The 26,682-nt window shown below is 54.9% G+C and overlaps 1 protein-coding gene across 1 annotated transcript in view; it reads left to right on the top strand.

The window, feature by feature from the left end:
* LOC132476971 (uncharacterized) overlaps window positions 1–26,682 on the top strand; it is a 146,755-nt gene that overhangs the window by 113,879 nt on the left and 6,194 nt on the right. Inside the window, exons 45-62 of the mRNA XM_060079224.1 lie at window positions 133–340; window positions 2,952–3,118; window positions 4,542–4,654; window positions 5,711–5,792; window positions 9,382–9,519; window positions 12,111–12,273; window positions 14,504–14,625; window positions 15,212–15,352; window positions 16,800–16,913; window positions 17,014–17,142; window positions 17,769–17,930; window positions 19,295–19,459; window positions 22,321–22,489; window positions 22,910–23,094; window positions 23,314–23,406; window positions 23,582–23,786; window positions 25,077–25,261; window positions 25,343–25,440. Coding sequence (XP_059935207.1) covers window positions 133–340; window positions 2,952–3,118; window positions 4,542–4,654; window positions 5,711–5,792; window positions 9,382–9,519; window positions 12,111–12,273; window positions 14,504–14,625; window positions 15,212–15,352; window positions 16,800–16,913; window positions 17,014–17,142; window positions 17,769–17,930; window positions 19,295–19,459; window positions 22,321–22,489; window positions 22,910–23,094; window positions 23,314–23,406; window positions 23,582–23,786; window positions 25,077–25,261; window positions 25,343–25,440 — 2,639 coding nt within the window. The remainder of the gene's footprint in view (window positions 1–132; window positions 341–2,951; window positions 3,119–4,541; window positions 4,655–5,710; window positions 5,793–9,381; window positions 9,520–12,110; window positions 12,274–14,503; window positions 14,626–15,211; window positions 15,353–16,799; window positions 16,914–17,013; window positions 17,143–17,768; window positions 17,931–19,294; window positions 19,460–22,320; window positions 22,490–22,909; window positions 23,095–23,313; window positions 23,407–23,581; window positions 23,787–25,076; window positions 25,262–25,342; window positions 25,441–26,682) is intronic.

Genomic DNA, 26,682 nt, shown 5'->3' on the forward strand with positions numbered 1-26,682 from the left:
GGGGTCCTGGTTCTTCCAATCCCAGCAGCATGGGTGGTACAAAACCCCAGGGTTTGTGGGAGCTGGTGCCAGCTGGGCTGGGCAGACGCTCTCTGTGCAGGGTGGTCCAGCATCTCCTGGGTGTCATTCCAGGTCTCCGTGGACGTTCACGACAGTGACTCTGGCTTTGAGAATTCAGGACGCGTCTCGGCAGGGGCCACATCTCTGAACTACTCCGTGAGCTGCCGTCACCACGATGGGCGCCTGGAGCTTTCTGGCTGGAGTGAGCACGACAGCCAGGCCCTGTGGCAGGCGGGGTTCCCGGCGGAGGCCCGCATCAGCGCTGAGCTGCAGACACGCGGTAAGGCAGCCAGCCACTGCCCATGGGTGAGAGCTGGCTTCCCCCATGTTTGGGGACTGCCTGCCAGCCTCAGGCCCAGTTGACCCTGAGCTCCAGGACTAACCAGGACACCCTTGGCCTTGGAGCCTCACTCCTAAGGGAGCGTCTGTTCGCCTCCCAGGGCTGCCAAAGCAACGTACCATAAACTGGGTGGCTTAAAACAACAGAAGTTTATTCTCCTGCAGTTCTGGAGGCTGGAAGTCAGAAATCAGGTGTTGGCAGGGCCATGCTCCTTCCAAAGTCTTCAGGGGAAAATCCTTCCTTGCCTCTTCTAGCTCCTGGTGGCCCCAGGTGTTCCTGGGCTTGTGGCTGCATCACTGCAATCTCTGCCCCTGTGTCTCTGCCTCTTCTCTTTATGAGGATGCCAGTCATCGGATTAGGGCCCATCCTAATCTAGCACCTCATCTTGGCTTGATCACCTCTTCCAAGACCCTATTTCCAAATACGGTCACGTTCACAGGTCAGGGACTTAGGACTTCAACATAATTTATAATTTATAATATATAATTTATAATTTTTAGGGGGAAACAGTTTAACCCATATTGGAGGAGGAAGGAAGTGATAAGAGCCACCATTGATTGAGTGCTTACTGCATACATACCAGGCAAGTTCTCAATATACAGGAGCTAAGGAAATCTGCTCAACCATCCCATGCACACCAAGGGAAAGTGGAAGCCCCTAGTGGGGCCTTTGGGCCCTCAGGATCCACACCCTAACCTCTGTGACCTCTCTCCTGGCCCCTGCTCATTCCACTCCTTGCTATTCCTCCAACGCATGAAGCTTGCTCCTGCCTCGGGGCCTTTGTACAGGCTGTTCCCTCTGCCTGGAATGCTGTTCCCCACAGTCACTCTCTCACCTCCTTTGGGTATTTCTCAAATGTCATCTCCTCAGTGAAGCCTTGCCTGCTCCCCCTATTTATTTGCACCCCCACCTCTCTCCAGCTCTCCCCATCCCTCTCCCTGGCTTTGTCATTCTAACATACTGTGTAACTTACTTTTTAAATATCTTTATTTCTCATTGCCTGTCTTCCACTCACCCCACACTAGAATGTACACTCCACAAGGACAGGGATGATCTTTGTTTGCAGAGTGACAGATAGTAGGTGTTCAATTAATCATCTGTTGAGTGAATGTGTGAACATATGAGAGAGGGGTTAGTAACACCATCCCCATTCTGCAGGGGAGGAACAGAGTACGGAGAGGTTGAGTCACTTGTTCCAGGCTACACAGCTGGTTAATGATGAATCCAGGCAGTATGACTCCAGAGCCGCCCTCTGACCCCTGTGTAGATTGCAGAGATCAGGATCCCTGTGTGTCCCCGAGTCCCTTGGGTCGTCTTCTTCTGGTCTCAAACTCTTCCATCCTCGGCTCTCAGCATCCTGTGGGGTGAGCGGGGGCCTGGATCAGACAGGGGACTGTCTCAATGTGCACTGACCTCACAGACTGCTCTGAGGAAGGGTTTATAGGGGGTGTGGGGGGAAAGTAATGGGACAGTCGTCCCAGGGATAATTTCCACACTCCAGTTCCCTGGGCCCAGGAGGCCTGGTGTGCTGGCCTCCAGCCAGGGTGACCTCTCACCCCCCACCCACTACCGTCCCAGTCCCTTGGGGGGCGTTTTCTGCCTGGCATCAACATTCTTGGTGAGTTTCCACAATCTGGAACCTCCCCGGGCAAGAGGACTTGGTCCCCTTCACTGTGTGTCCCCTCGTCCCTCATGCTCCCCCACACACATAGTAGGTGCACGTGGTTGAACATTGCATAATGAAGGAAGGAAACGACCCCTTCCTGAGACCTACTATGTGCCCCGCGCACAGGTGTTCGCAGATGTGGTATCTCAGTTGATCTTGGCAACGTCCCTCGAGGTGAGCGGGCTGTGCCCACTTTATAGGTGAGGAGATTGAGGCTCAGAGCTGCCGGGCTTGTCTGTGTCTGCCAGAGAGGGCCACCCACCCTGCTAGGCCCAAGTGGCAGGTGGCGGGGCTGGGCCAGATCCTGGACTCTCCTTTTCTGGAGAGTTTTTACCTGCTGCGAAGATGAGGGGCAGCCCAGCGGGAGGCAGGGGACTGGAAGAGATGCCCCTGTGGGGTGGGAGGGGACACAGACCCTCCAGCCTGGGCCAGGCAAGCTGCAGGTCAGTATTATTTGATATTGATTTGTATTTGATGAACCCTGAAGAGAAGCATCATTGGTTTGTTCATTCCCTCAACAAGTACCGGACACCTATGATGTGTCTGGCTGGGGCTGTGCTAAGTGCTGGGGTTATAGCAGGGAATGAAACAGACTAAAGGCCCTCCCACCCTGGAGCTGACCTTCTGGCAGGGGAGGGAGCAGGAAGTGCTGGGAGGGACTTTAGATGGGCAATCCTGGGAGGCTCCTCGGAGGAGTTGTCCTATTAGCAGCGACTCCAGTGAGAGAAGGAACTGGCCAGGCCTAGATTGGGGGACGCCTGGTGACAGATGATGTCACTGGGACTCAGAGAGGTGAAAGACTTGCCCAGGGTCAATCCCACTGGTATCCTCAGGAAGGGAGGTGAACCCCAGTCCCTAGCAGCCTTTGCCATTCTCTGCCTTTAGAGACCCAGACCCAGGCCCATGTGGTCCTCCGAGGTGGGGAAGGTGGGATCAGCGTGGACGTGGCAGCCCTGGTGGCCTGGCCGATGAACGGCCCCCTGGAGCTGGTGGTGAACGTCAGCCACACGGCGCCCGCTCTCCGGAGGCTGGGCCTGCCCTTTGCCAGCCAGGTGAGGAGTGGGGGCCCAGCCTGGGCAGGGGCAGGCTGCCTCCTAATTCTGTCGGCTCCCATCCTGTTCCCGGGAGCAGAGGACCACTGTGTGCACGACTGACCGGGATGCTCTTGCCTTGTGTCTCCCCAGCACTTTACAGTTTGTAAAGGCTTTATTAATAATAGTAATCATTGTAACCAGTGTCTACTGAGTGACCTCTGTATTCCCAGCTGGGGGGCTGGTGTGGACTGGCCCCCTGCATCTCTGTGTTCCAGTTCCTGATGCTGTGTCCTTTCCGCCCTTCCACTTTTTAATCAAAATCAAAGCTCAGCTTCCATTTGTAGAGCGCCTACTGCGTGCTCGGCACCACTCTATGGGTTTTATATGCATTGACTCATCTCCTGACACCCCAGCAAGAGGCAGAACAGCATAGTTGTTACGGAATGCCGTCTCCGGAGGTCAGTCCCAGCTCTGCCATTTGCTGGCTGTGTGGCCTTGGGCAAATTCCTTAGCCTCTCTGTGCCCTCCATCTCCTCATCTGTGAAATGGGGATAATAATTGTATGGATAATGTGGGGGTTATGAGGATGGAGCGAGGAATACCAGTAATGCACCTGGGATGGTGTGTGGCTGCAGCAGATGCTTTAGAAGCTTTTGCTGGTCTGGTGGTGGTGATGATGGTGGTAACTGTAATCATCATCATCATCTCTGGGTCACACATGAGCGCCTAGGTGACCTGCCCAAGGTCACATAACAAGTAGACATCAAAATAGGGACTCAGGCTTGGTACGGGTCCCTTCCCTGAGATGCTCCCCGCCAACAAGCTCTGAGAAAGGAAATGTGCCCCACTGCATGGGGCAATGTCCCAGCCACTGTCATTTGGTGTGAACTCACCTTGCTTGGCTGGGCTCTCCCACTCCCCCACGAGTCACAGAGCGCATGCATCAAAGCCTCTTTTCCAACCTCCTGTTTTGGATTATCCAGCAATCCCCCTGCCCCTCACTCCCCTCTGCCATGGGAGGAGTCCTGGAGGGCCAGGATGTCACTCTTGATGCAGAGGGTCTGCGTCACTGTAACCCACAACGGAGCAGCCCGAGCTCCCTTCTCCCCTGACGTCATCTGAATCCCCTTTTCCTGGCCTCAGGACCGGGTGATGGGAGACCCGTGGGGAGGTCATTCTTTGCCAACGTCAGGGGCACAGGTCTGCACTGGGGGCCCACAGTAGGCAACCTGGGCTGCAGTGAGGGAGCCGGTCCAGGCCCTGCCCAAGGGTCCTCACCGTCCAAGAGGTTGTTAGATGGGGCCGGGCCTGATGGGCGTCTGCCACGCCGGGCTGGGGGGACAGGGACATGCTGGGGCTGTGGAGCATGGCCTGGCCTGTGAGGGTCCTCAGGCCCCTCCCCTCCCCATACCTCACAGCCTGCTCCCCCATCCCTCTTCAGCTCATGTTCTGGGAGCTCTGGGCAGAGGAGGAGATGAGTTCTTCCCTGCAGCTGACCTGTGATTCTCAAGCCTGCCTGGTCTTCAATGTCCGTGGCCAGAACCGGGCGCTCAGGTGAGGGGTTCTCTACCTTCTGGGGGCCCTGAGAGGAGAGGAATGAGTGAGGGAGACCACAGCTGAGCACCCCTGACCTACAGCCCCACTGCGCAGGTGTGACAAGGGAGGCTCAGAGAGGCCAAGTGACTTACCCAAGGTCACACAGCTGATAAAATATGTTTGACCTCTGGGGGCAGGCCATGGATGAGGAGTTCTTGGTCTCACAAACTAAATGCATCCCAGACCTCGAGTATGTATTAGTAACTATTACGGCTCTTCAATCCAGGGACCTACTGGGTGCCGGCGTCGGGGGTCTTACAGTCAGATGAAGTCAGGTGGCCACTGGTTCTCACCTCGGGGAGAGTGTGCCCACCCAGGAGTGTCTGGCAATGTCTGGGGAAATGTCTGGTTGTTACGACTCGGCATGGGATACTACTGGCCTCTAGTGGGCGGGGTCCAGAGGTGCTGCTAGACTCCTATAATGCACAGGTCAGCCCACGACAGTGAATCGTGTGGCCCAAGGTGTCAGCTGTGCTGAGGTTGAGACACCCTGGTGTAGAGGCACCACTGGGCCAGGGAAGCCCCCAGGGCTGGCAGCAGTGGGGAGCCATGAACACCCCAGCCCGAAGAGGCAAGGAAGGGGTGCTGTGTGCACAGGGCTGCTGGGAGACAGCCCGGGTTTAAATCCCACCATCCACTCTGCTGAAGCTCCACTGGCCAAGCCCGAGGGGTCCCATCGGTGGGGGCCTCCAGAAGACGTGCCTTCCGGTACCACCCAGCCCCTGTGCTGAAGGGGAAACTGAGGGACTTGCCCAATGTCCCTGCCCAGGACCAGGCAGAGGCCAAGCTGGGATTCAAACTCAGGTCGCCTGGGGGCAGGCTGCAGCCCCCACCATTACAACCCATGGCCCTCAGGCCTTGGGGCGTGTGAATAGCCCTTTATCGGCTATTCTGCTGCTGTGTTCCTGAGTCTCTACCCCTCTGCGGGGGAGGTTGGCTTGGTCCTGACCCGGCCCTGGAGGCCCTGGACAGGGTGCCCTCAAGCCAGGCCTCTCACATCCTCTTTCTTTCCAGCAAAGAGCTGCGGCTCTCAGGCCGGCATCACCTCCCCATCCTCCTAGGCTGCTGCCCCACCAGAGCCTCAGCCTCGGCCAAGGTAACTGTGTCCCCGCCTCCCCTGAGCTCCTAACTGGTTCCAGATGCCCTGCCCGAGGCGGGTGTGGAGAGTGTTAACACATCCACATCTGTCTGCCGGCTGCACAGGCCCCCGTGGGCGACTCTCGGAAACCCCTGGCTCCAGCTTTCCCAAACAGGCCCAGGTTTACATTCCTGGGCTAGCCCCTGCGGCCCCCAGCCGGGCCCACGAGACCCTTAGGAGCCAGGGGAGGCTTTGCCCGCCTGGTGCCTGGCGCCGCCTCACCCGGCCTGGCACGCTCCCGGTCGCTGGATCAGATGACGCGGCCTTTGAGCTCAGCCAGCATCACCTCCCAGGTGTCCCGTCTGCCTTCCCGTGGGTCTTTGTGTGTCTTCGTGCCCATTTTTACCTGGAACCCCCAGCATCTCCCGCACTCATGCATCTGCCCTGTGTGTAGCATCTGGAGGTCCTGGGGGAAGACAGGAGGACCCATGAGACCCATGATTCCCCCTCCCTCCGTGCAGCTGCCATTGTTTATTTCTGTCTGCCCCTCTTCCCCAAATCAGGAGATCCTGGAGGGTGTGCCCAACACCTGGCACAGGGCCCAGTACATAGTAGGTGCGCGTAGTGAATGAATGAAAGAATGAATGAATGACAGGGTGTGTAAGTGAGTGAGTGATTACAATCACCAACTGGTCACTTCATTATCCCACCAGCCACCCAGTTTTGTTAAAAGTCCTCCCTGCCCTGGGCCAGGCTGCCTTTGTTTATAGAGCACCTACTGTATGCCAGGCCCTGTACCCGCACATCACAAAGGATCTCGGTGCTCCCCAGATTTCACTGCACCATCATTCGGGGAACCTCTTAGTTTTCCCCTAATCTTTATTTTGAATAATTTCCAACCTATAGAAAAGTTATTGTAGGACAGTGGACATTTACCAATCAGTTTTTTCCCCAGTTTTATTGAGATGTAATTGACATACAGCACTGTATAACTTTAACAGGTACAGCATACTGATCTGACTTACATCTATTGTGAAACAACTACAGTAAGTTTAGTTAACATCCATCATCTCATAGAGATACAGAAAAAAAAAAGGAAAAAAAATTTATTTCCTTGTGATGAGAACTCTTAGAATCTTCTCTCTTTTTTTTAAATTAATTTTTATTGGAGTATAGTTGATTTACAGTGCTGTGTTACTTTCAGCTGTACAGCAAAGTGAATCAGTTGTACGTATACATATATCCACTCTTTTTTAGATTCTGTTCCCATGTAGGTCATTACAGAGCATTGAGTAGAGTTCCCTGTGCTCTACAGTAGGTTCTTATTAGTTATCTGTTTTATATATGTGTATATATCCATCCCAATCTCCCAATTTATCCCTCCCCCCCTTTCTTCCTTGGTAATCATAAGTTTGTTTTCTGCATCTGTGACTCTGTTTCTGTTTTTTTAATTGGTTCATTTGTACCTTCCTCTTCTCTTAACCACTTTCAAATATACCGTCCAGCAGGGTTAACTGTAGTCATCCTGCTGTACATACATCCCTGGTATTTATCTTATATCACCAAGTGTTAATATCTTACCACATCTTTCTATTTATACTTACATATGTTATATACATTTGTATATTCGTACACGTATTTTCTGTATTATTGTGAGTTAATATTGAGTTGTTTCTGGAGGCATCTCTTTACTCCTAAATACTGCAGCGAGTATTTCCTATAACAAGGGTATTTTCTTGTATAGCACAACAGAATTACAAAATTCAGGAAATTTAACATGTGACATAATACCATTATTGAATATATGGTTCATCATAAAATCTCCCAGTTGTCACAGTCATTCTTTTGCAATAATGTTCTTTCAAGCGGTTTTGTTTTGTCTGTTTTAAATCCAGAATGCAGTTCAGGATCATCCAGGGTGTTCAGTTTCTTAATCTAGAAATTCAGTTTCTTAATCTGAAATCTCTTTAGTTTCTTAATCTAGAACAGAGGTCTGCAAACTTTTACTGTAAAGGGCCAGATAATAAACATTTTAGCCTTTACACCCAATACCCTCTCTGTTGCAACTACTACCATTGTAACAAAAGAGCAGCGATAGACAATATGTACATAAATGGGCGTGGTCGTGTTCCAATAAAACTTTATTTACAAAATCAGGCAGTGGGCCAAATTTGGCCCAACGACTGATCCCTGATCTAGAAATTCTCTTCCCACCACCTACATTTTATTATTACACTTTTCAGACACTGAAAAATTAAAACAATTTTATAGTGAACACTCACGTACCCATCACCTAGGTTTTTTTCATTCATATCTTGCTCTACTTTATCGCATAGTTCTCCATCCTTCTTAATTTTTGATGCATTTCAAAGTAAGTTGCTGATATTGATATACTTCCCCCTAAGCATTTCATTGTCATTAACCACATTAAAGAAGAACTCCTGCATTGAACAACAAGGATTTACTGTGTAGCACAGGGAACTGTATTCAGTATCTTGTAATAACCTATAATGGAAAAGAATCTGAAGCTGTATACCTGAAACAAACACAATATTGTAAATACGCTATAGTTAAGTTTTTAAAAGAACTCCTGCACTGACGATTTTGCAGTGTTCAGGCAGTTGTTCTGCAAAAATCCCCCATTTGAATTTGTCAGATTGTGTGAGACATGATTCAGGTTGAACATTTTTGACAGGGGCATCACTAAATTAATGATGCTTCTGGAGAGCTCTTAAGAATACCAGCTCTTGGGCCTCCCTGGTGGCGCAAGTGGTTGAGAGTCCACCTGCCGATGCAGGGGATACGGGTTCGTGCCCCGGTCTGGGAGGATCCCATATGCCGCGGAGCGGCTGGGCCCGTGAGCCATGGCCGCTGAGCCTGCGCGTCCGGAGCCTGCGCGTCCGGAGCCTGTGCTCCGCAACGGGGGAGGCCACAACAGTGAGAGGCCCGCATACCGCAAAAAAAAAAAAAAAAAAAAAAAAAAAAAAGAATACCAGCTCTTGACCCAGTTTCCAGAGGCTCTGTTTTTACAGGTCTTGGGTGGGGGCCCAGAATCTATATTTTTGGCAGGTGCCCTAAGTGATTCTGCTATTCAGCCAGCCTGGAAGTTAGTACATTATTTCATATAGTTTTCATATCAACCCATTAATAAAGTAGGTAATTATCCCAATTTATCTGATAAGAAAGTGAAGGTGGTTATGGAACTAGCTAGAGGTCATTCATCCCATACCTGCTAGAGCCTGAATTGGGGCCCTGGTCTGTTTAATGCAATGCTTGTGCGTCGTCCTCTGCAGTAGACTGCCCCCTGCTGTTCACAATGGTAATACAACTAGAATTCTTGCCTGCCCGCTCCAGGCTGGTAGCTGTCTACAAGTCAGTGTTACAGCATGAAGGGCACAGGGAGATTGTTGTCATGGCCACACCTGGTGGTCTAAACTGAGGCTCAGGACCCTCATGTCATCAGTTTGTCCCATCCAGGGATCTGTGTGTCTTTCGGGCCCGGGGCTTTGGGAGGCAGAGCTTGCTTACAGTGTGGAGCCGGCATCGTGCTCAGTGCTCCGTCAGAGACTTGGATGAGGAGACCTGACTTGCTTTTCTTCTGGCCCAGCTACGGTACTCTGAGGGTGGAGCCGAGAGCACATTTGCCTTGATGGTGGAGGAGCATCATTTCCACGTTGGCTCCAGGCTGGTGGCTGCTAAGAACAGTCTCACCAACATCATCACGCTGGAACAGACCTTCCCCCAGGTGCGTGGAGGAGGCCAGAGCCAGGGCTAGCTAGGGCAGGCTGGGAGGCTCCTGGGGCAGCCCTTTGAGAAAAGAGGAATTGTCCCGGTTCCTGGGAGGATCCAATGCAGGCAGAGCTGTGATATGGGCAAAATTTGCTGGAATGGATTCTCAGCTGGCCTCTGTATCCATCCATCCATCCTCCCTCCCTCCCTTCCTTCCTTCCTTCCTTCCATCCATCCTTCCTTCCTTCTGCATTATTCATTGAGCACCTACTAGGTGCCAGACCAGACACTATTCCAGAAACTGGGGATGTTGCCTAGAACAGGATTGATGAGTCCTTCCTCTCATCAAGTGTACAGTCTAGTGGGGAGATTGACCAACAAAAAAATCAAATAAGAAAATGTACCAGATGATGATACATACTATAGAAAAAACAAAATGGGGTGATATGAGTGGGAATTACTGGGGAGCTATTTAGGTGGCCAGGAAAGGCCCCACTAAGGAGATGACATTTGAGCTAGCCGGAGATGACAAGCAAATATCAGCCATTTGAAAATCTGGTGAAAAGAAGATATACAGATGGGCAGCAAACACATGAAAGGATGCTCCACATCACTAATCATTAGAGAAATGCAAATCAAAACTACAATGAGGTATCACCTCACACCAGTCAGAATGGCCATCATCAGAAAGTCTACAATCAATAAATGCTGGAGAGGGTGTGGAGAAAAGGGAACCCTCTTGCACTGTTGGTGGGAATGTAAATTGATACAGCCACTATGGAGAACAGTATGGAGGTTCCTTAGAAAACTAAAAATAGAACTCCCATATGACCCAGCAATCCCACTCCTGGGCATATACCCTGAGAAAACCATAATTCAAAAAGAGTCATGTACCACAGTGTTCATTGCAGCTCTATTTACAATATCCAGGAGATGGAAGCAACCTAAGTGTCCATCGACAGATGAATGGATAAAGAAGATGTGGCATGTATATACAATGGAATATTACTCAGCCATAAAAAGAAATTGAGTTATTTGTAGTGAGGTAGATGGACCTAGAGTCTGTCATACAGAGTGTAGTAAGTCAGAAAGAGGAAAACAAATACCGTATGCTAACACATATATATGGAATCTAAAAAAAAATCGTTCTGATGAACCTAGGGGCAGGACAGGAAGAAAGACGCAGACGTAGAGAATGGACTTGAGGACACTGGCAGGGGGAAGGGTAAGCTGGGACGAAGTGAGAGGGTGGCATGGACATATATACACTACCAAACGTAAAATAGATAGCTAGTGGGAAGCAGCCGCATAGCACAGGGAGATCAGCTCGGTGCTTTGTGACCACCTAGAGGGGTGGGATAGGGAGGGTGGGAGGGAGACGCAAGAGGGAGGGGATGTGGGGATATATGTATATGTATAGCTGATTCACTTTGTTATAAAGCAGAAACTAACACACCATTGTAAAGCAATTATACTCCAATAGAGATGTGAAGAAAAGAAAATATATAACGAACGAGCATTCCAGGCAGAGGGAACAAGACGTGCAAAGGCCTGGGCAGGAATGAATTTGGCTTATTTGAGGAATGGCCACTGGGCTGGAGCAGAGTACCTGAGGGGGAATGGGGGGCAGCAGTGGGAAGCCAGTCATGCAGGGCGTGTCAGGTCACAGGGAGGAGTTTGGAGTTTATTCTCTCTGAAATTGGACGCCTTTTGAGGACACTATCCAAGGGATGCTTTCAGATTCCTCTGGCTGCTGTGTGGGGAGGGACCTACAGGGGACAGCAGAGACAACAGTGAAGAAGCCAGTGAGCAGGGCCAGAACGATGATGTCTTGGACCGAGGTGGGGGCAGTAGTGATGGGATTTAGAGACATTTAAGAGTCAGTTCTCCTCGTCCCACCAAAAGTCCCCTCCACCCTCCACCTGTGGCACCCACCAGCAGGGAGAGTGCTCCTTGCTGAGCCTTTGCACAGGCTGTTCCTTCTGCCTAGAATGCCCTTCCCTGCTTTGTCCACTTATTTTCTTTGTGTTCCTTTGTCCCTCTGATATCTTTCGTGGCTACTCTTGTCACCTTGTCCCACCATTTTCTGTCTCTGTGACTGTCTCCCCACCAGCCTGGAGCCCCTGAATGGCCAGGGCCCATCTTGGTTATCTTTGTACCCCAACCCCCAGCACTGGGTCAAGGACATAATATGTGCTCACTAAATGTTTGAGAAATCCTACTACCAACTGCAGCAGCCCCACATAGCATTGTCCATGGGTCCAGCCCTGGGCTGAGCACATCACACCCATTATATCACTGAAGTAGGCACTGTTATTCTTACCCCATTTTATACGCAAGGAAATGAGGCCCAGAGAGGTTGGGAAACTGGCCCAAGGCCACACGGCTTGGAAGTGGAGCTGAGAGGCGGCTGTCCTCTTTACAGGGGGCTTCGGTCTCCTATGTCACACCCCTTCCACCCCCTCCCTTACAGTATCTGCCCAGCCCAGTAAACTGTTAGAACTTTGTTTCTTGTGTTTCCTCTTCTGAAAGCTTCTCTCCTTTCCTACCCTCAGCGGGAACATGGGCCGGGTTCCCCTGTGACCCAGCTCCATCTTTCTCTTCCAGCTCCACACCCTTCCTGGGGAGCTGGTCCTGCAGACCTCATACGAGCGAGCCCGTGGCACCCGTGTCCTGCACCACGTGGTGCTGTGGGACGGCCAGGAGATGGCCATCAACGGGAGCCTCTCCGGGCCCTTCCTCAAGCCCACCGGGACCCTCAGCCTGCAGGGTGAGTCTCCCAGCAGCTGCAGCAGGGGTGGCCCATTCACCCACTCACTCAGAGCACCATCATTGAGCACCTGCTTATCCCAGGTGCTGTTCCAGGTGCTGGGGATCCACTGGGAAATAAGATGGCCCAGGTCCCCGCCTTCAGGGAGGCAGGCTGTGAGCAGGGACACATACTGAACAAGATAACGCCAGGGTGTCTCCTAGAGAGAAGGGCTGAGAAAGCAAGCAGGGCTTGGTTTGGGGGCCTGGAGATCATCCAGGTGGGGTGGTCGGCGAAGGCCTGTCTCAGGAGGTGATGTTTAAGCTGAGCCCCAAGTGACAAGAAGGCGAAGCTCTGGGGAGATCATTGCAGGCAGAAGGAACAGCAGGTGCAAAGGCCCTGGGGTGGGAACAAGCTTTGTGGCCGGAGCAACAGCAGCAAGGCCAGTGTGGCTGGAGTGGACTGAAGGGAGGAGCAGGGGGGAGATGAGGTGGGAGAGGTCAGCGGAGCCAGGTCACACAGGATCCCAGGCCCCGACAAGGAGTTGGGGTTTTACCTGAGTGTGTTAAGACAGGAGGGTAGGGCCAGGGCGTGGAAGGTGTGCCAACTCTGAGCATCCCCGAGAGGCTTCAGAGCTGAGGCTGACAGACTGAAGGTTGGCAGGGGAGGTGAGTGCAACCCCAACGGTGGCACCCGTGACCCCTGAGGCTCTCCAGGCAACAACCCCGTCCCCAAGGGGCTGTGCAGACACACAGACTGTCAGTTAGTGTTTGAGGAGCCCCCTTACACCGAGCAGAGCCCGACCTGCTGGCCTGCCAAGCGGGAAACACGGTGCAGAACCTGGCCCCGGGGGCACGGCTTGCTGAGTGGCCCAGTGGAGTTCCCCATGGTCACGGTTGCCACACATGTGCCCTGCAAGGCAGAGGAAATGAGAAGGTCCTCAGCATGCCAAGATGGTATGTGTATGCCCTTGTGTGCATGTGTGAACGTGTGCATGCTCGGGGGCCCATGGGTGAGCTGAGCAGTCCGTGGACCCTGCCATGTGGTTACAGAGCATAGGGGCCAGCAGGTCAGGGGTGGAGGGAATGAGGGGTGTGGCTCTGCATGTGGCATGCAAATGTGGTCAGTGCTCCCTGGACTGGTGACCAGATGATGCCTTGAGAACCAGCTAGTGCCGCCGTCTCTGGGCACAGCTCCCCAGAGTCTGTGTGGGGACAGGCAGCACCCCTTCCAGAGGGCTCAGAGGGCAGCATGGTGGCCGTTGTCTGCAATGGGGTCTTGGGTGGACTCCTGCTCTGGGGGTCTAGGAAGGCAGGACCAGTTGGTGGCCTCACAGGATGGGATCAAGTGGTGCAGGAGGTCAGGGCAGCTGGACTCAACCTTAAGGGATGAAGGAAGAAAATCTAGGGCAAGGAGACTGTCTGCTGTGAGGCCTCAGCTATGCAGGTACCCCCTGTGTCACACCCCAAGGTGGAATGAGAGCATAGGGCAGGTGAGTGTGGCCAGGTAGGTGTGGGACATTCAAAGAGGCCTGGGCAACCATGAGTGTGAGGGACCTGAGAGTGATACAAGAAGGAGACTGTACCAGTCAGCTATTGCTGTGTAACAAACGACCCCAAACTCAGTGACTTACAGTAATAAGCATTTATCACTGCTCATGGGCCTGTGGGTCAGCTGGGCAGCTCTTCTGGTCTTACTCACGCATCAAAGTCAGCCCCAAGTTGGGTAGGTGGTGCTGCTGATCTTGGCTGGGCTTTCTAACGTGTTCGGGGGCTGGCTGCCTGTCAGCTAGTCTGGGACAGCCTCGACTGAAACATTCAGGTTCTCGTCTGTGTGGTGTCACCATCCAGCAGGCCAGCCTGGGTTTGTTCTCACAGTGGCTGGGCAGGGATCCCAGAGAGCCAGTGGAAGCTGAGGACTCTTTAGGCCTAGGCTGGGGTTTGCCAGTGTCAACTTCACCAAATTCTACAAGCAAATCACAAGGCCAACCCAGGTTCAAGGGCCAGGGAAACAAATTCCACCTCTTGATGGAGGAGGTACAAAGCCTCGTTGCAGGAATAGAGATTTGGGGTTCTCACGGGGACACTGAGGGACTATACTGAGTGGTATGGGGACCAAGTGAAGGTGTAGCTTCTGAATTTTGTGCAGATTACCTGAGCGTGTGGCCCCAAAGTGGCCCCCTATACCCTCTCGGCCTCAAGCCGATGTCCTCAGCTCATGTTCCTGCCCCTCCCTGTGTCCCCGCCTCCAGTGGAGCTCACCCACTTGCTGCCGCTCCCCCTGCCTCGGCACTGCAGCCTCCGCCTGGCCTCTGAGCATTCGCGACGCAGCCACCATGATGACCTGGTTGTGGGCTGGGATGGCAAAAACCAGGTAGGCGTCAGCGCTGGAAGGATACCTGCGAAGCCCACCCTGTGGCCTGAGAGGTGCACTTGGGGCCCTGCCCTGCCTGAGGAGCCTTACAGAGACAATGGGGCTGGGCCCCAGTCCCCAAGGGACCATCAGAAGGGCACTGGGTGGGAGGAGGAAACCTGGGTCCCAGCACCACCTGGGACAGGAAGACCAGTGGCTGACACATACTGCAGGCCTCTTGTGTGCCAGGCACATCAGCCCCATTTCTAGAAGATAAAATTGAAGCTCAGAGAGGCATGGGGTCTTGCCCAGAGTCACGGAGCTACTGGAAGGCAGGGCTGGGATTTGAACCCATGAAATGCCTCCAGCCACCACATGTGTGACTCCCAGTCCCATCTTTGTCATATGCTTGTCCCCATCTGCTTCTCTCCAAGCCTCAACTTACTCCTCTGCAAAATGGGCTGAAGCTCTCGGAGGGCCTCCCACAGTGCTGGGCCAGCAGCCCTCACTCCCGTGACCTTGATGAAGAAGGTTGCCTGCACTGGGTGGTGGGGAGGGGGTTGGCCTCTCTGGGGGAGCCCTCCCCCTCAGCCTGTCCCCTCCCCAGGTGGTGCTGTCCTCCTCTCTTCGGCTGGGGAAGGGCGAGCTGGCCGCCCACCTGGCCCTGGCTCACCCTTTCAGCCTCTCCTGGTGGCGGGCCGAGGCCAGTGGCTTTGCTGAGAGCAGGGGTGGCAGGCAGAGCCGGCAGGTGAGCAGGGAGCATCCGAGGGGCCCTGGGTGTAGGGGTCTTGGGGGTTGGTGAGCTGCGTGGCTGAGCCCACGGGTGGGGCATCTGGGACCACGTGTGGGGGAGGAGGATCCCATTTGTTCATCAGAGACAAGGACATCTCTGGAATCACAGATTCCTGAAGCTTTGAACCCCAAAGGGACCTTCATTCATTCATTCATTCCTTCATCAGTACCTTATTAAGCACCTACTGTGTGCCAGGCAGTGTTGAGGTACAGACACAGTCCCTGCATTGATAAAGCTCACATTTTAGTGAGAGAAACAGTTACAAGCATGTCCAATTCATCACTGAAGTGCTCATTTGTTTAGTCAGTCACTGCAGTGGTTTGAGCAGGGCAGCTGGACTCTGCATCTGACTGGGAGGCCTTGGGCAGCTCACAGCACCTCCCTAAGCCTCAGTTTTTTTCTTCTGTGAAATGGAAGACAGTAGGCCAGTGTGTGCCAGGCAAAACAGGCAAAAAGACCAAAACTCAAGCAAATGAATGAATAAAGAAATTAAGAGTTGTGGTAAGCACCATAAAGAAAGTAAGGAGGGTGCTAAGAGAGAGAAACATTGGAGTGGGGGGGGGGACTACTTTAGATGGGGTGGACAGCGAGGGCTTCCTGGAGGAGGTGGTTTGTCCGCTGAGGATCTGCAGATGAGGAGGAGCTGTCTGTGACAAGCTGGAGAAGCAGCGCAGTCCAGGCAGAAGGAACAGCAAGCGAAAAGGCCCCGAGGTGGGAACGGGCTGGGTGCTTCAGGAAGAGCCAGAGGCAATCAAGACCAGAACCAAGGACGCGATGGGGCGGGGGCAGGGGAGGGGGGAGATGAGGTCAGGTGAGGGGCAGACCACGCAGGACCCCTCTCTCGGCTCGGGCTGACATAGCAAAATAGTACAGGCCGTGTGGCTTAAAGCACAGACATTTATTTCTCACACTTCTGGAGGCTAGAAGTCCAAGATCAAGGTACCAGCACTGTCAGGTTCTGGTGAGAGCTCTCTGCCTGGCCTGCAGCCATCTCACTGTGTCCTCACGTGTTGGGGAGGGAGCTCTCTGGGGTCCTTCTTACAAAGACACTAATTCCATTGTGACCCCCCCGCCCCACACCTCATCAACCCTAATCACCTCCCAACGGCCCCACCTCCTGATGCTCTCACACTGGGGATTAGGGCTTCAACATATGAACTGGTGGGGTGATGTGAGTCAGTCCACAGCAGCCCCACAAACCCCAGTGAGCAACTCAGATTTCATTCTGTCTTTGGGAATGATGAGTCTGGGTGCTGAGAATGAGGAGTTTTCCATCTAACCGCCTCTGGCCTCCCAGCCTGAGCGTGGCTCTAAGCTCTTACAAACACGAGCCGCAAGAGGAGGCACCATCTCTACTCCCCATCTCTCTCCTCCGCCCGTCACTGGCCCCATCTCCTTGCAGGTACAGCTTGCCTGGAATGGAGGGCAGCCTGCGACTTTGCAGCTCACCTGGGCCGACAGGTCCTTGGCGCACGGCACCTCCTGGGATGGCTGCGTGGCCACCTCCCCGGGGCAGGTAGGCACTGGCTGCCCTGCTGATCAGGCACAGGCCTTTCGCTAACTCTGAGCCCTGTGTTGCCCCCGCTCCCCCGAGTCACGTCCTCCATCCTCTTCAGCTCCAGGACGCCTGGGGCCTGGGCACCCTCAGGGCCTGTGGGGCCTTAATACAGACCCCAGCCGTGTTCAGCGAGTGGCTCGATCTGTCTTGGGACGGACGCCGGGTGCAGCAGAACCTGACGTATGAGGTGAGGCCTGGGGGGCTGGGGGTCCCCACCTGCTTCAGGAAGTGCCTGGCTCTGGGGCCCTAGGGTCCTGGGTATAAGTGCTAGTTGTGCTGGGGATCGCGGGCAACTCATTTCTCCACTGTGAACCTTGGTTTTCTCATCTGTAAAATGGGTGCAGTAATCCTTCCCTGACTGGAGTGTAGTGAGAGCTCTGGGAGGTAAGGAAGGCAAGGCACCCAGCATGAGGCAAGCACTTGGGGAGCAGATGGGGAAGGAGCTGGTGTCGCCAGTGGGCATCTGGGGAGGGGTGGGGGGAGGTCGGGAGGTCAGGTTTCCAGAGGTGTCAGGGTCAAGGTCTCTCCAGCAGCACCGCCTGCCTGGGGCTCCTGATGGGCTATGGAGAGACAGGGACAGCTAGCCCTGGAAGTCCCCTTGCCCCTTCTGGGTCTCCTTAGGCCCAGCCCCCCTCAGTCTCCCAACAGAAGTCCTGCTCGGAGTGTAAACGGCTGCTGTGGGGCTGACCAGGGCTCTGATGGTGGAATTTCTGGCACCTGCCCTCCTCCCGTGAGGGTCTCCTGACTGCCGCTGGCCATGGGCACTCTCTCTTCCGGGACGAACCCCCATCCCATGGTGCCTTCTCCTTCCAGAGGCACCAGCCGTCCCGCCCGGACAAGATCCGTGCAGAGGCCACACTGGAGCGCGTCCTCACGGCCTCCTGCACCACGCAGAGTTTCCAGGGAGTCATGGAGACGGACTATGCCCACTGGCTGCGCCATTCCCTGCATCTGGGGCTCTGCCACCTGCCCAGGGTGAGTCTGTCCCAGGGAAAGGCCCAGGGACCCAGGTGGTGAGGAGAGAGGAGGGTGCCCGCCCAGGTCAGGGGTGTGAGTGAGGGAGCTGGGTGCCATCATCACAGCTCTGCACACGCCACTGGGCAACCCTGGGCAGGGCGCTCTTCTCTCTGAACATCCGGTGTTTCATCTGAAGGATGGAAGATGCACTTGGTTCCAGCATGTAGGGTGATTGTGAAATTTAAGATGTGACACTGGGAGAGTGCTCAACGCATAAACAAAAGCTGCTGCTTTCGTCATCATTGTTAGGGGGAGGTGTTGGGACCCCTATCCCCCCAGCATTCCCCCGAGTTTGTTAGCTGGTTGATTGGTCTTTCCTGCATTCTTTCCACCCTTCCTTCCACCCACCCACCCATCTTCTCAACCATCCAAACATCCATCCATCCATCTACCCACCCTCCCATCCTCCCTCCCTCCCTCCCTCCCATCCCTCCATCCATTCATCCATCCACCCTCCCATTCCCCACATCCCAGGGGTCAAACTTTTTCTGTGAAGAGCCAGATGGTAAATATTTTAAGTCTTGCAGACCATATGGTCTCTGTTGCAACTCTGGCATTGTGTCATGAAAGCCACCATAGATGACATGTAAATGAATGGGTATGGCCATTCCCAATAAAAATCTGTCTACAAGAACAGGCAGTGAGCCAGATTTGGCCCATGAGCCCTAGTTTGCCAACCCCCAATCTGTTCATCCGTTCAGAAAGCATTTGTAGGCCTTACCTCTGCCAGGCTCTGTTCTAGGTGCAGGAGCAAGGATGGTGAAAGGGACAGACCAGGTGCCTCCCCTCCTGAAGCTCACAGTCCAGTGGGTAGAAGAAGAAAAAACAGACAAGATGCATGATATGCAGTCAGGTGTGGTGAATGCTGTGAAGGAATGAAGCAGGGAGAGTGGACAGGGGATTGCAGGGGGCCTTGCTGACGAATGCAAACTGCAGCGGGAACAGCCAGTGCAAAGGCCCTGTGGCAGGAGCATGCTTAAAGTATTTGAGGAACACAGGGTGGCCCTTATAGAGAGAGCAAGAGGGCGAGGTTAGGAAGATAACGCAGACCCATAGGACCTGCCAAGGAGACCGGCTTCTCCTCTAAGCGCAGTGGGAAGGCAGAGGCTTTGAGCAGGGGTGACAGTGTCTGATTTGCATTTTTTTAAAGCTTGGTCTGGCTGCCAAGGGGAGGAGGGGCTGTGGGCTGGGGCAGGAATGGAGGCTGACAGGCTATTGTGACGGTCCTGGCATGAGGGATAGTAGCCTGGACCACGGCACAGGGAGAGGAAGCTGTGCTCCTGCGCCCCCCTGACCACTGACACCCCACCCTTTCATTCCAGGCCCTCTCGGTCTCCGGGGAGCACACCTTGGGCAGCGGTGGGCTTCTGCTACACTGCAAATGCCAGCTGGGCCTCGCCCCAGACCCAGACCATAGCCTGCACCTCAGCCTGACCCTCCGCAACCACAGCAGGCCCCGGATGCCTGACTTCTCCGGGGAGCTGGAGGTAAGGTGGCTGGGTCGGGGCTGCCCACCCCATAGGCAGGATACTCTGATGTCCCTCTGTCCCTCTCTGCCCAGCGGACCACCACTGCCTGGGTGGCCCTGCCATCTAGTGGCCAGTATTAGAACTGCAGACTGGCACCCTAGTGGGGACCTGAGCTTAACTGTAGGTGGGAACCCCTGTGGCTGCCCCCCCCCGCCCCGCCCTGAGCAGCTCCTCTGCTGCCCAACGTCAGCCCTTCCTATAACCGAGAGGCAGTGGCTGGACTCCCTGGGTTTGAATCCCAGCCCAACCTCTTCCTGGCTAGCAACGTACTTCCCCTCTCTGTGCCTCAGTTTCTTCGCCTGTAAAGTGATGGATAATCATTGCACCTACCCTACCTCCCATGGCATTAATATTGCAGGGATTAAGTATGTTAATATGTATAGATTGCTTAGATAGTGCCTGATACAAAGCAGCCACTAAGTAAGTATTAGCTGCTATTATTATTAGCTATTATTGGCCAAGTCTTCTACCCCTTCCACCTCCCAGCAGCCCAGGGTTCAATACCTGCTGTGCTCCCACCTGGCCAAGGGCTACTGGGAAGGGACCTCTTTGAGCCCCATTTCCTCATCTGTAAGTGGGGATCAGGTATATTTCAGAGGGTGGTCAGTGGGGTTCTGGGCACCCCTCCCCTCCCCCCACACAGCACGGGCATACAGGAGGTGCTCCATAAGTGCTGTCATCCACCCATCTCTCTGTCTCCCTGGCTGGGTGACCTTGACCTTGTGACTTTCCCTCTTCAAGCCTCAGTCTTCTCTGTCAAATGGGAACAAATCCCATGTCCTTTGCAGAATTGTTGGGAGGAAAAGAAACAAGAGTTTGCACAGCACGTGCACACAGTAGGTGCTCATGAGATGGGAGTTTCCTTCCAGCATCCAGCGCTGGATGAGGCATTTCTGTGTCTGGAGCTCACTCAGCTCCTGTTTCCGAGCCCAGGAGCAGTGGCAGTTTCAAAAGAGTTTTCCTTTCTGAGTTTTGCCAAGGCTGGCTCTTGTTTCCCTGTTTGCCAGCCAGGCCCCCAGCCACTCCTGCACCTGTAATCCCAGTGCCCCAAGGCTCACTTCCCCAGAATCGGAGGCCTGGGAGTGAGCCCCGTGGGGCCTAGCCCGCGGTGGGCGGTCAGGGAGTGGCTGGTCCTCCTGCTTCTATCCTGAGGATGTGGGCAGCTGGTTCTAACCGGTTCTCCCTTGCCCACCACCCCCTCTCTGCTTGCCCCATTTTGGGGTCCGTGGTGTGGAGAGAGGCCTTTCACAGCCTTGTTTGGTCTCTACACCAACCCGGTGGAGAAGAGGGACAGATTCGGGAGGTGAGGCACCCACCCCGGCTGCTGGGGCGCTCGCCACTCAGTGACAGTGACTAGGACGGACACCTCAGGTGTGGTCTGCAGACCCCCCCTCAGGCTCACTTCATGCACTGTGAAATCTAAGGATTCCTGGGCTCCACCCCTCCCACCCACTTAGGAAGCTGCATGTCTAGTGAGCACCCTGAATTGGATTCCTAGGGCTGCTGTAACAAATTAGCCCCAACTCAGTGGTTTAGCACGACAGAAATTTCTTCTTTCACAGTTCTGGAGGTTAGAGATCTAAAATCAAGGTGTCAGCAGGGTTATGCTCCTTCCAGAAGCTCCAGGAAAGAATCCTTCCTTGCCTCTTCCAGCTTCTGGGGGCTGCCAGCAATCCAGGCGTTCCTTGGCTTGTGGCTGCATTATTCCAATCTCTGTCTCTGTCTTCACATGGCCTTCTTATAAGGACAACAGTTATTGGATTTAGGGCTCACCCTAATCCAGTATGATGTCATCGTAATTTTATTTCATCTACAAAGAACCTATTTCCAAATTACATCACATTTACAGGTACCAAGGGTTAGAACTTCAACAGATCTTTTTGAGGAACATAAGCCCATAACACACCTCCTACACACACACACACACACACACACACACACACACACACTCACACACACACTCACACACACACTCACACTCTCTCTCTCTCTCTCTCTCTCTGATTCCTGATAAATTTTGAGAACCACCATTCTATATCTGATCTTATAGATTTTGAAACTGAGGCCCAGAGAGGGTAACACAGTTACTCAAGGCTGCACAGCTTGTTAGCCACAGTATCTGGACTAGAATACAGAGCAGTTGAGTTCAGGCCAGAGGTGGCTCCCCTCCCCTACAACGGCTTCTCAATCAGCCCGTTGGCCTCCCCGCTGCAAGGTCTCCCTAGGGTTCCTTCTCTTAAGGCCTCTGAGGCTTTTCCTGCCTTTGCCCCACCCCATTCAAAACCCTTCTGTCTTGTGTCCCCTTCCCTCAAGGCTGGTGGCTGCAAGGGCTGGGATGAACTGCTCAGTGCCAGCCTTTATGCCAGGTGCTACCCACAATGTCTCCTTGAACTTGTGGAGACATTTGCAGTGGTTCTCATGCAAACATGGAAAACCTGGCCTGTAGGTGGAGACACCTGGGCACTGGGAACAAAAATGCCAGTGCCCAGCCCCTCCCTCAATCAGTTAAGTCAGAATCTCTGGGGTGAGGCCTCGCAGCAGGAATTTTTAAGCTACTTGGATGCTGTGCACCGTGCTTGGTTAGGTCCCTGGATGTGGATTTTCATAAGCATTTTCTGCAATTGGTAGGGATTCTGAGCCCTGTGGCAGGGGTGTAAGGTGGGGGGATCCAGTGCCCCTGAAGATGGGGGGGTGGGCATTGCCTTTTCCCTGCAGGTTCAACCTCACCCTCCTCAGCCACCTCTCCCTTTGCCTGGGGCCAACTGGGGCCAGTGGGCAGAGGCTAGGCTGCACTCAGGCGTCTGCCCTTTGCCTCCCAGCTCCGCGGCCCCAAGGCTCAGCAGTTTGGCCTGCTGGGCCGGGTCTCCACCTCAGCTTCTCGAAGCTTGGTCCAGCTGGAGGGGAATGTGGATGACGGGGACGAGAAAGTGAGGCTGTTGGTGTCCCGAGCCCCGAACTGCTTCCAGGCCTCGGTGGCCCACAAGGAAGGTGAGTGGAGGTACTGGTGTGGCTCAGTGGCCTGGCCAAGGCCCCAGCTTGGCCCAAGAGTGGACAGAGATTGGGGTGCTGAGAGCTCGAAGTCAAAGGAAACCCTGGTAGGACTTGGTGGCACCCCCCAGCTTGGAGGTGATGATGAGCTTCCTGTGGTCACCTGTGGTGCCAGGAGAGGCTGGGATAAGTCTGGACCAGAGGTGGGTGTGGGCTGGGGGATGGGGAAGAAACCAGGCTTCAGGGGTTTGGAGGTTGATTTAGGCAGCTCAGTTCAAGGCCCTCAAATCCTAGAGCCTTTGAGACTCTGCCTGTGGGCAGTGGGGAGCTACAGAAGGCTGTGGAGAGCGGGAGGAGTGGGCAGCTGGGAGGCAGATGGACGAGTTCTGGTTACAATGGCAGGTCCCTTCCTGGCCCCAGGGAGCCAAGAGGAGAGCGTGGTGCTGCGGGCGTGTGCCCACAGGCGGACTGCGGAGGTGGAGGCCCTGCTCCAGGACAGCGGGCAGCCCGTCCAGCCCCTGGGACGCCTGACCCTGCAGGCTGCCAACCAGAGCCTCCGCTTGGCTGCATATGGCTGCCAGGGGACCCTGCTGGGCCACGTGGAGGTGAGAGGGCCGAGGGCTGGGGGGAGGGGTGTTATTCCTACTCCCCCACCCTGCCCGGGCAGAGGCCACAGGACCAGGATCCCTAAGTCCAGGAGTACCAAGGAAACCAGAGGCAGACAGCCCGTAGTGTGGCCAACACATGCTTGCGCGTTGCTGCTGGCACCTTCATTCTGTCCACTTCATTCCCGTGAGGCCCAGCCTGTCCCTCTGTGTCCGCAGTCCAGGGTGGCTGCTCTTGGGTCCCAGGTGCAAGCCCGGCTGGAGGAGAAGATCCATGGCTTGGACGCCTACGTGAGACGGTTCCAGCGCCTGGTGGGTAGAGTGCACTGGGATGTCGGGGGCACCCTTGGAGAACGGGAGGGAGCGTGAGGCTGTGGAGGGTCACCCCTCTGGCTCGTCCTGGGCCTCCCTCATGGACATGAGGGTCTTCTGGAGCTTTCTGTGCCCCAGACCCTCACGCTGATCCTGCCCCCGTTCCCCTGCCCAGGTGCAGCCGGCAGGCGCCCTGGATGGCGCGGTAGGCCCCCTTCTGCAGCTGTGCCAGGCGGGGCTGGGGGCCGTGCGGGAGAGTGGCCGGGCGGTGGCCGCGCTGTGGAACCAGAGCCGGGCCAGGCAGGGGCTGACAAACCGCGTGCCGCTCTACCTGGAGAGGCTGCAGGCAGGGCTGGAGCAGCTGCGGGATGAGCTGGAACGTGAGTGCAGGAGACAGGGCGTGACCCTGCCCCCAGATCCACGCCTGATCCCAGGGCCCCCGACTCCAGGCCCCTCATGCTCGGCCTGGGGTACTGGTTCAACCAGAAAGGCCACCTGATTTCTGGCAGGCCTGCAGCCCAACTTCATTTAGACCCTCTGCCTTATTTCTCATGGATCTGTAGCCTTCAGACTTTTGGAACAGTGTCCATTCTTGTCAGTCTCCAAGCTTGTATCCCTCATGCCTGCTGCCTTATCTCTTCTGGGACTGCTGCCCAAGTTTCTTCAGTCCCCGCCTGATTTCTTTTGGGTATACAGCTTTACTTCTATTAAGCCCATTGCCATAGATTCTAGGGCCTATTTCTTGTTCTGTGATAAGCACCAGTGAGACCGTGAGGGTCGTGAAGGCTGCTGTCCCGAGCGCCCTCCTGGCGGTGCTGGGACCCTCCAGCCTCTCCCGGGGCCAGGAGCACCAGGGCTGACAGCTGGCCCAGCAGGGAGCCCCAGGACCCTGCCCAGCACCAGGGCGGCCATCCCTCTGACTGGCCAGTGCTCAGGCCAGACAGGCTATTAAATGTACTCTCACCCCTGCTTGTGTCCCTTTGTCAGAATCCCAGGGCCACCCCCAGCCTCGTGATTCACTAGGACTCACAGCTCTCAGGACGTAGTTGCACCCATGGCTATGATTTGCTACAGGGACAGGATAACAGAGCCAGGTGGCGGAGGGACAGGCACAGGGGAGGTTCTAAGGAGACCAAGCACGAGCTTCCAGACTCCTCTCCCAGTGGGGGCACACAGGACTCCCTCCACTCCCCCAGCTTTGAATTGTGACAACACGTGTCAAACGCTGTCTGCCAGGGGAGCTCGTTGAAACCCTGCGCTCAGGCTTCTCACTGGGGGCTGGTCACGTAGGAGCCTCTGCCTGGCACAGACCAACATTCCAGACTCGCAGAAGGAAAGCGGGCGTTCAGCATAAACCACATTGTTCGTGCAATCCAGGCACAGTGAGGCCCTCTTATCAGGTCTGGGAACGGTGGGAACCCCCCAGATTCCAGCCAGGGCTGACCCTGTGAACGGGCCTTGCAGTTGCGCAGTCTCAGGCCTGCCGGGCTAACTCTCTTCCAGCCTCTGGTACCACCACCTCATTCCAGGTCACAGGCCCTATTTCTTTCCTGGAGGCCCGGGTCGTCGGGGGGGCTGGTTTTCCTGTGTGGGCCTGGGATGCGGGTAGCGGCATCTCACCTGCCACCAGGACCGGGAGGCCTCACGGTGGGTAGTGGCTGCCTTTGCAGAGCCCCTGGCCACGCTGAAGGACGCCTACTTGGAGGTGACAGTGCAGCCCCTGGACAAGGTGTGGCAGGAGCGGGCCGAGGAGGCCGTGCAGCGGCTGCAGGCCTGGGTGTCCGGGACGCCGGGGACCTGGGGGTCCGGGCCCATCGCGGCAGCGCTGGAGGCCACTAGGGGCGCCCTGGAGCTGGTGAGGTGGGGCGAGGGGGAGGGAGGCGGCATTGCAGGCAGGGATGGCCCTGACGGCTCTCATTGCCCCCACCTGCTCCAGGCCACCCACCAGATGCTGTCTTGGGCTGAAGCTGTGTTCTCACGGGCACTGAGGCGGCTCTGCAAACCCTTGCTGGACCTGTACAGCTTCTCAGCCAGGTAACTTGTCCCCTCTGCGGTCCTGCCCCACGCCAGGCACACCCTCCGTCTCATCTGCTCCCCTGACAGCCCTTCCATAGAGACATTTTCAGCCCCATTTTACAGATAAGGAAACTGAGGCTTATTCTTCATTCCGTGGATATTTTATGAGCACTCTCTTTGAGCGGGCGCTGTTTTAGGTGCGCAGACGCAGCGGTGAGTGGGATAGATCCTGGCCCTCGTGAGGGCCATGGCTGAGCAGGGAGACGGTCACTGAACACAATGACCAGGTAATCTACCCTCAGGGGCGGCGGGCCTTCCTCTAAAGGGCCTGAGAGTGATGTGTTCAGGATTTGTAGCCCAATGGTCTCTCACGTAGCCTTCGTTTTTTGTTTTTGTTAAGAATCCTTTAAACAGTAAAAGCCATTCTCAGCTTGCAGGCCATCCAAAAGCAGGACACAGGTTGGATTTGGCCACGGACCACAGTCTACCGACCTTTGAGCTAGTATGTTAGGTACCAAGTGCTACAGAAAACAAAAAGGCAGGACGTGTGAGTTGATGGGGGCATTTTATTTTATTTTTATTTTTTAAATCTTTTTGTTTATTTTGGCTGTGGCGCATATGGCATCTTAGTTCCCCAACCAGGAATCCAACCCGTGCCCCCTGCAGTGGAAGCGCAGAGTCTTAACCACTGGACCGCCAGGGAAGTCCCCGATGGGGGCATTATAAAGAGTGAGGCTGTGGTTGGCTTCAGTGAGAAGGTAGCATTTGAGCAAGGGCTTGAAGGGTGAGGGAGTGAGCCGGGTGCACATCATGGGAAGAGCGTTCCAGGCGGAGGGCACAGCTGGTGCAAAGGCCCAGGGGTAGGAGTGCACTTCCTGCTTAAGGAATCTGAAGGAAGCCAGGGGGCTGGAGAGGAGTCGGCGGGGTAACAGGGTTCCGGGCAGCCTGGGGCCTTTGTCTCTTACTCTGAAATGGGAACACACAGGAGGTTTTTTTGTTTGTTTGTTTGTTTGTTTTTGCGGTACGTGGGCCTCTCACTGTTGTGGCCTCTCCCGTTGCGGAGCACAGGCTCCGGACACGCAGGCTCAGCGGCCATGGCTCACGGGCCCAGCCGCTCCGCGGCATGTGGGATCTTCCCGGACTGGGGCACAAACCTGTGTCCCCTGCATCGGCAGGCGGACTCTCACCCACTGCGCCACCAGGGAAGCCCAACACACAGGAGGTTTTGAGCTGAGGAAGGACATGATCTACCTTTCATTT

This window comes from Mesoplodon densirostris, chromosome 16 (assembly GCF_025265405.1).
Source record: "Mesoplodon densirostris isolate mMesDen1 chromosome 16, mMesDen1 primary haplotype, whole genome shotgun sequence".
Classification (NCBI taxonomy): domain Eukaryota; kingdom Metazoa; phylum Chordata; class Mammalia; order Artiodactyla; family Ziphiidae; genus Mesoplodon; species Mesoplodon densirostris.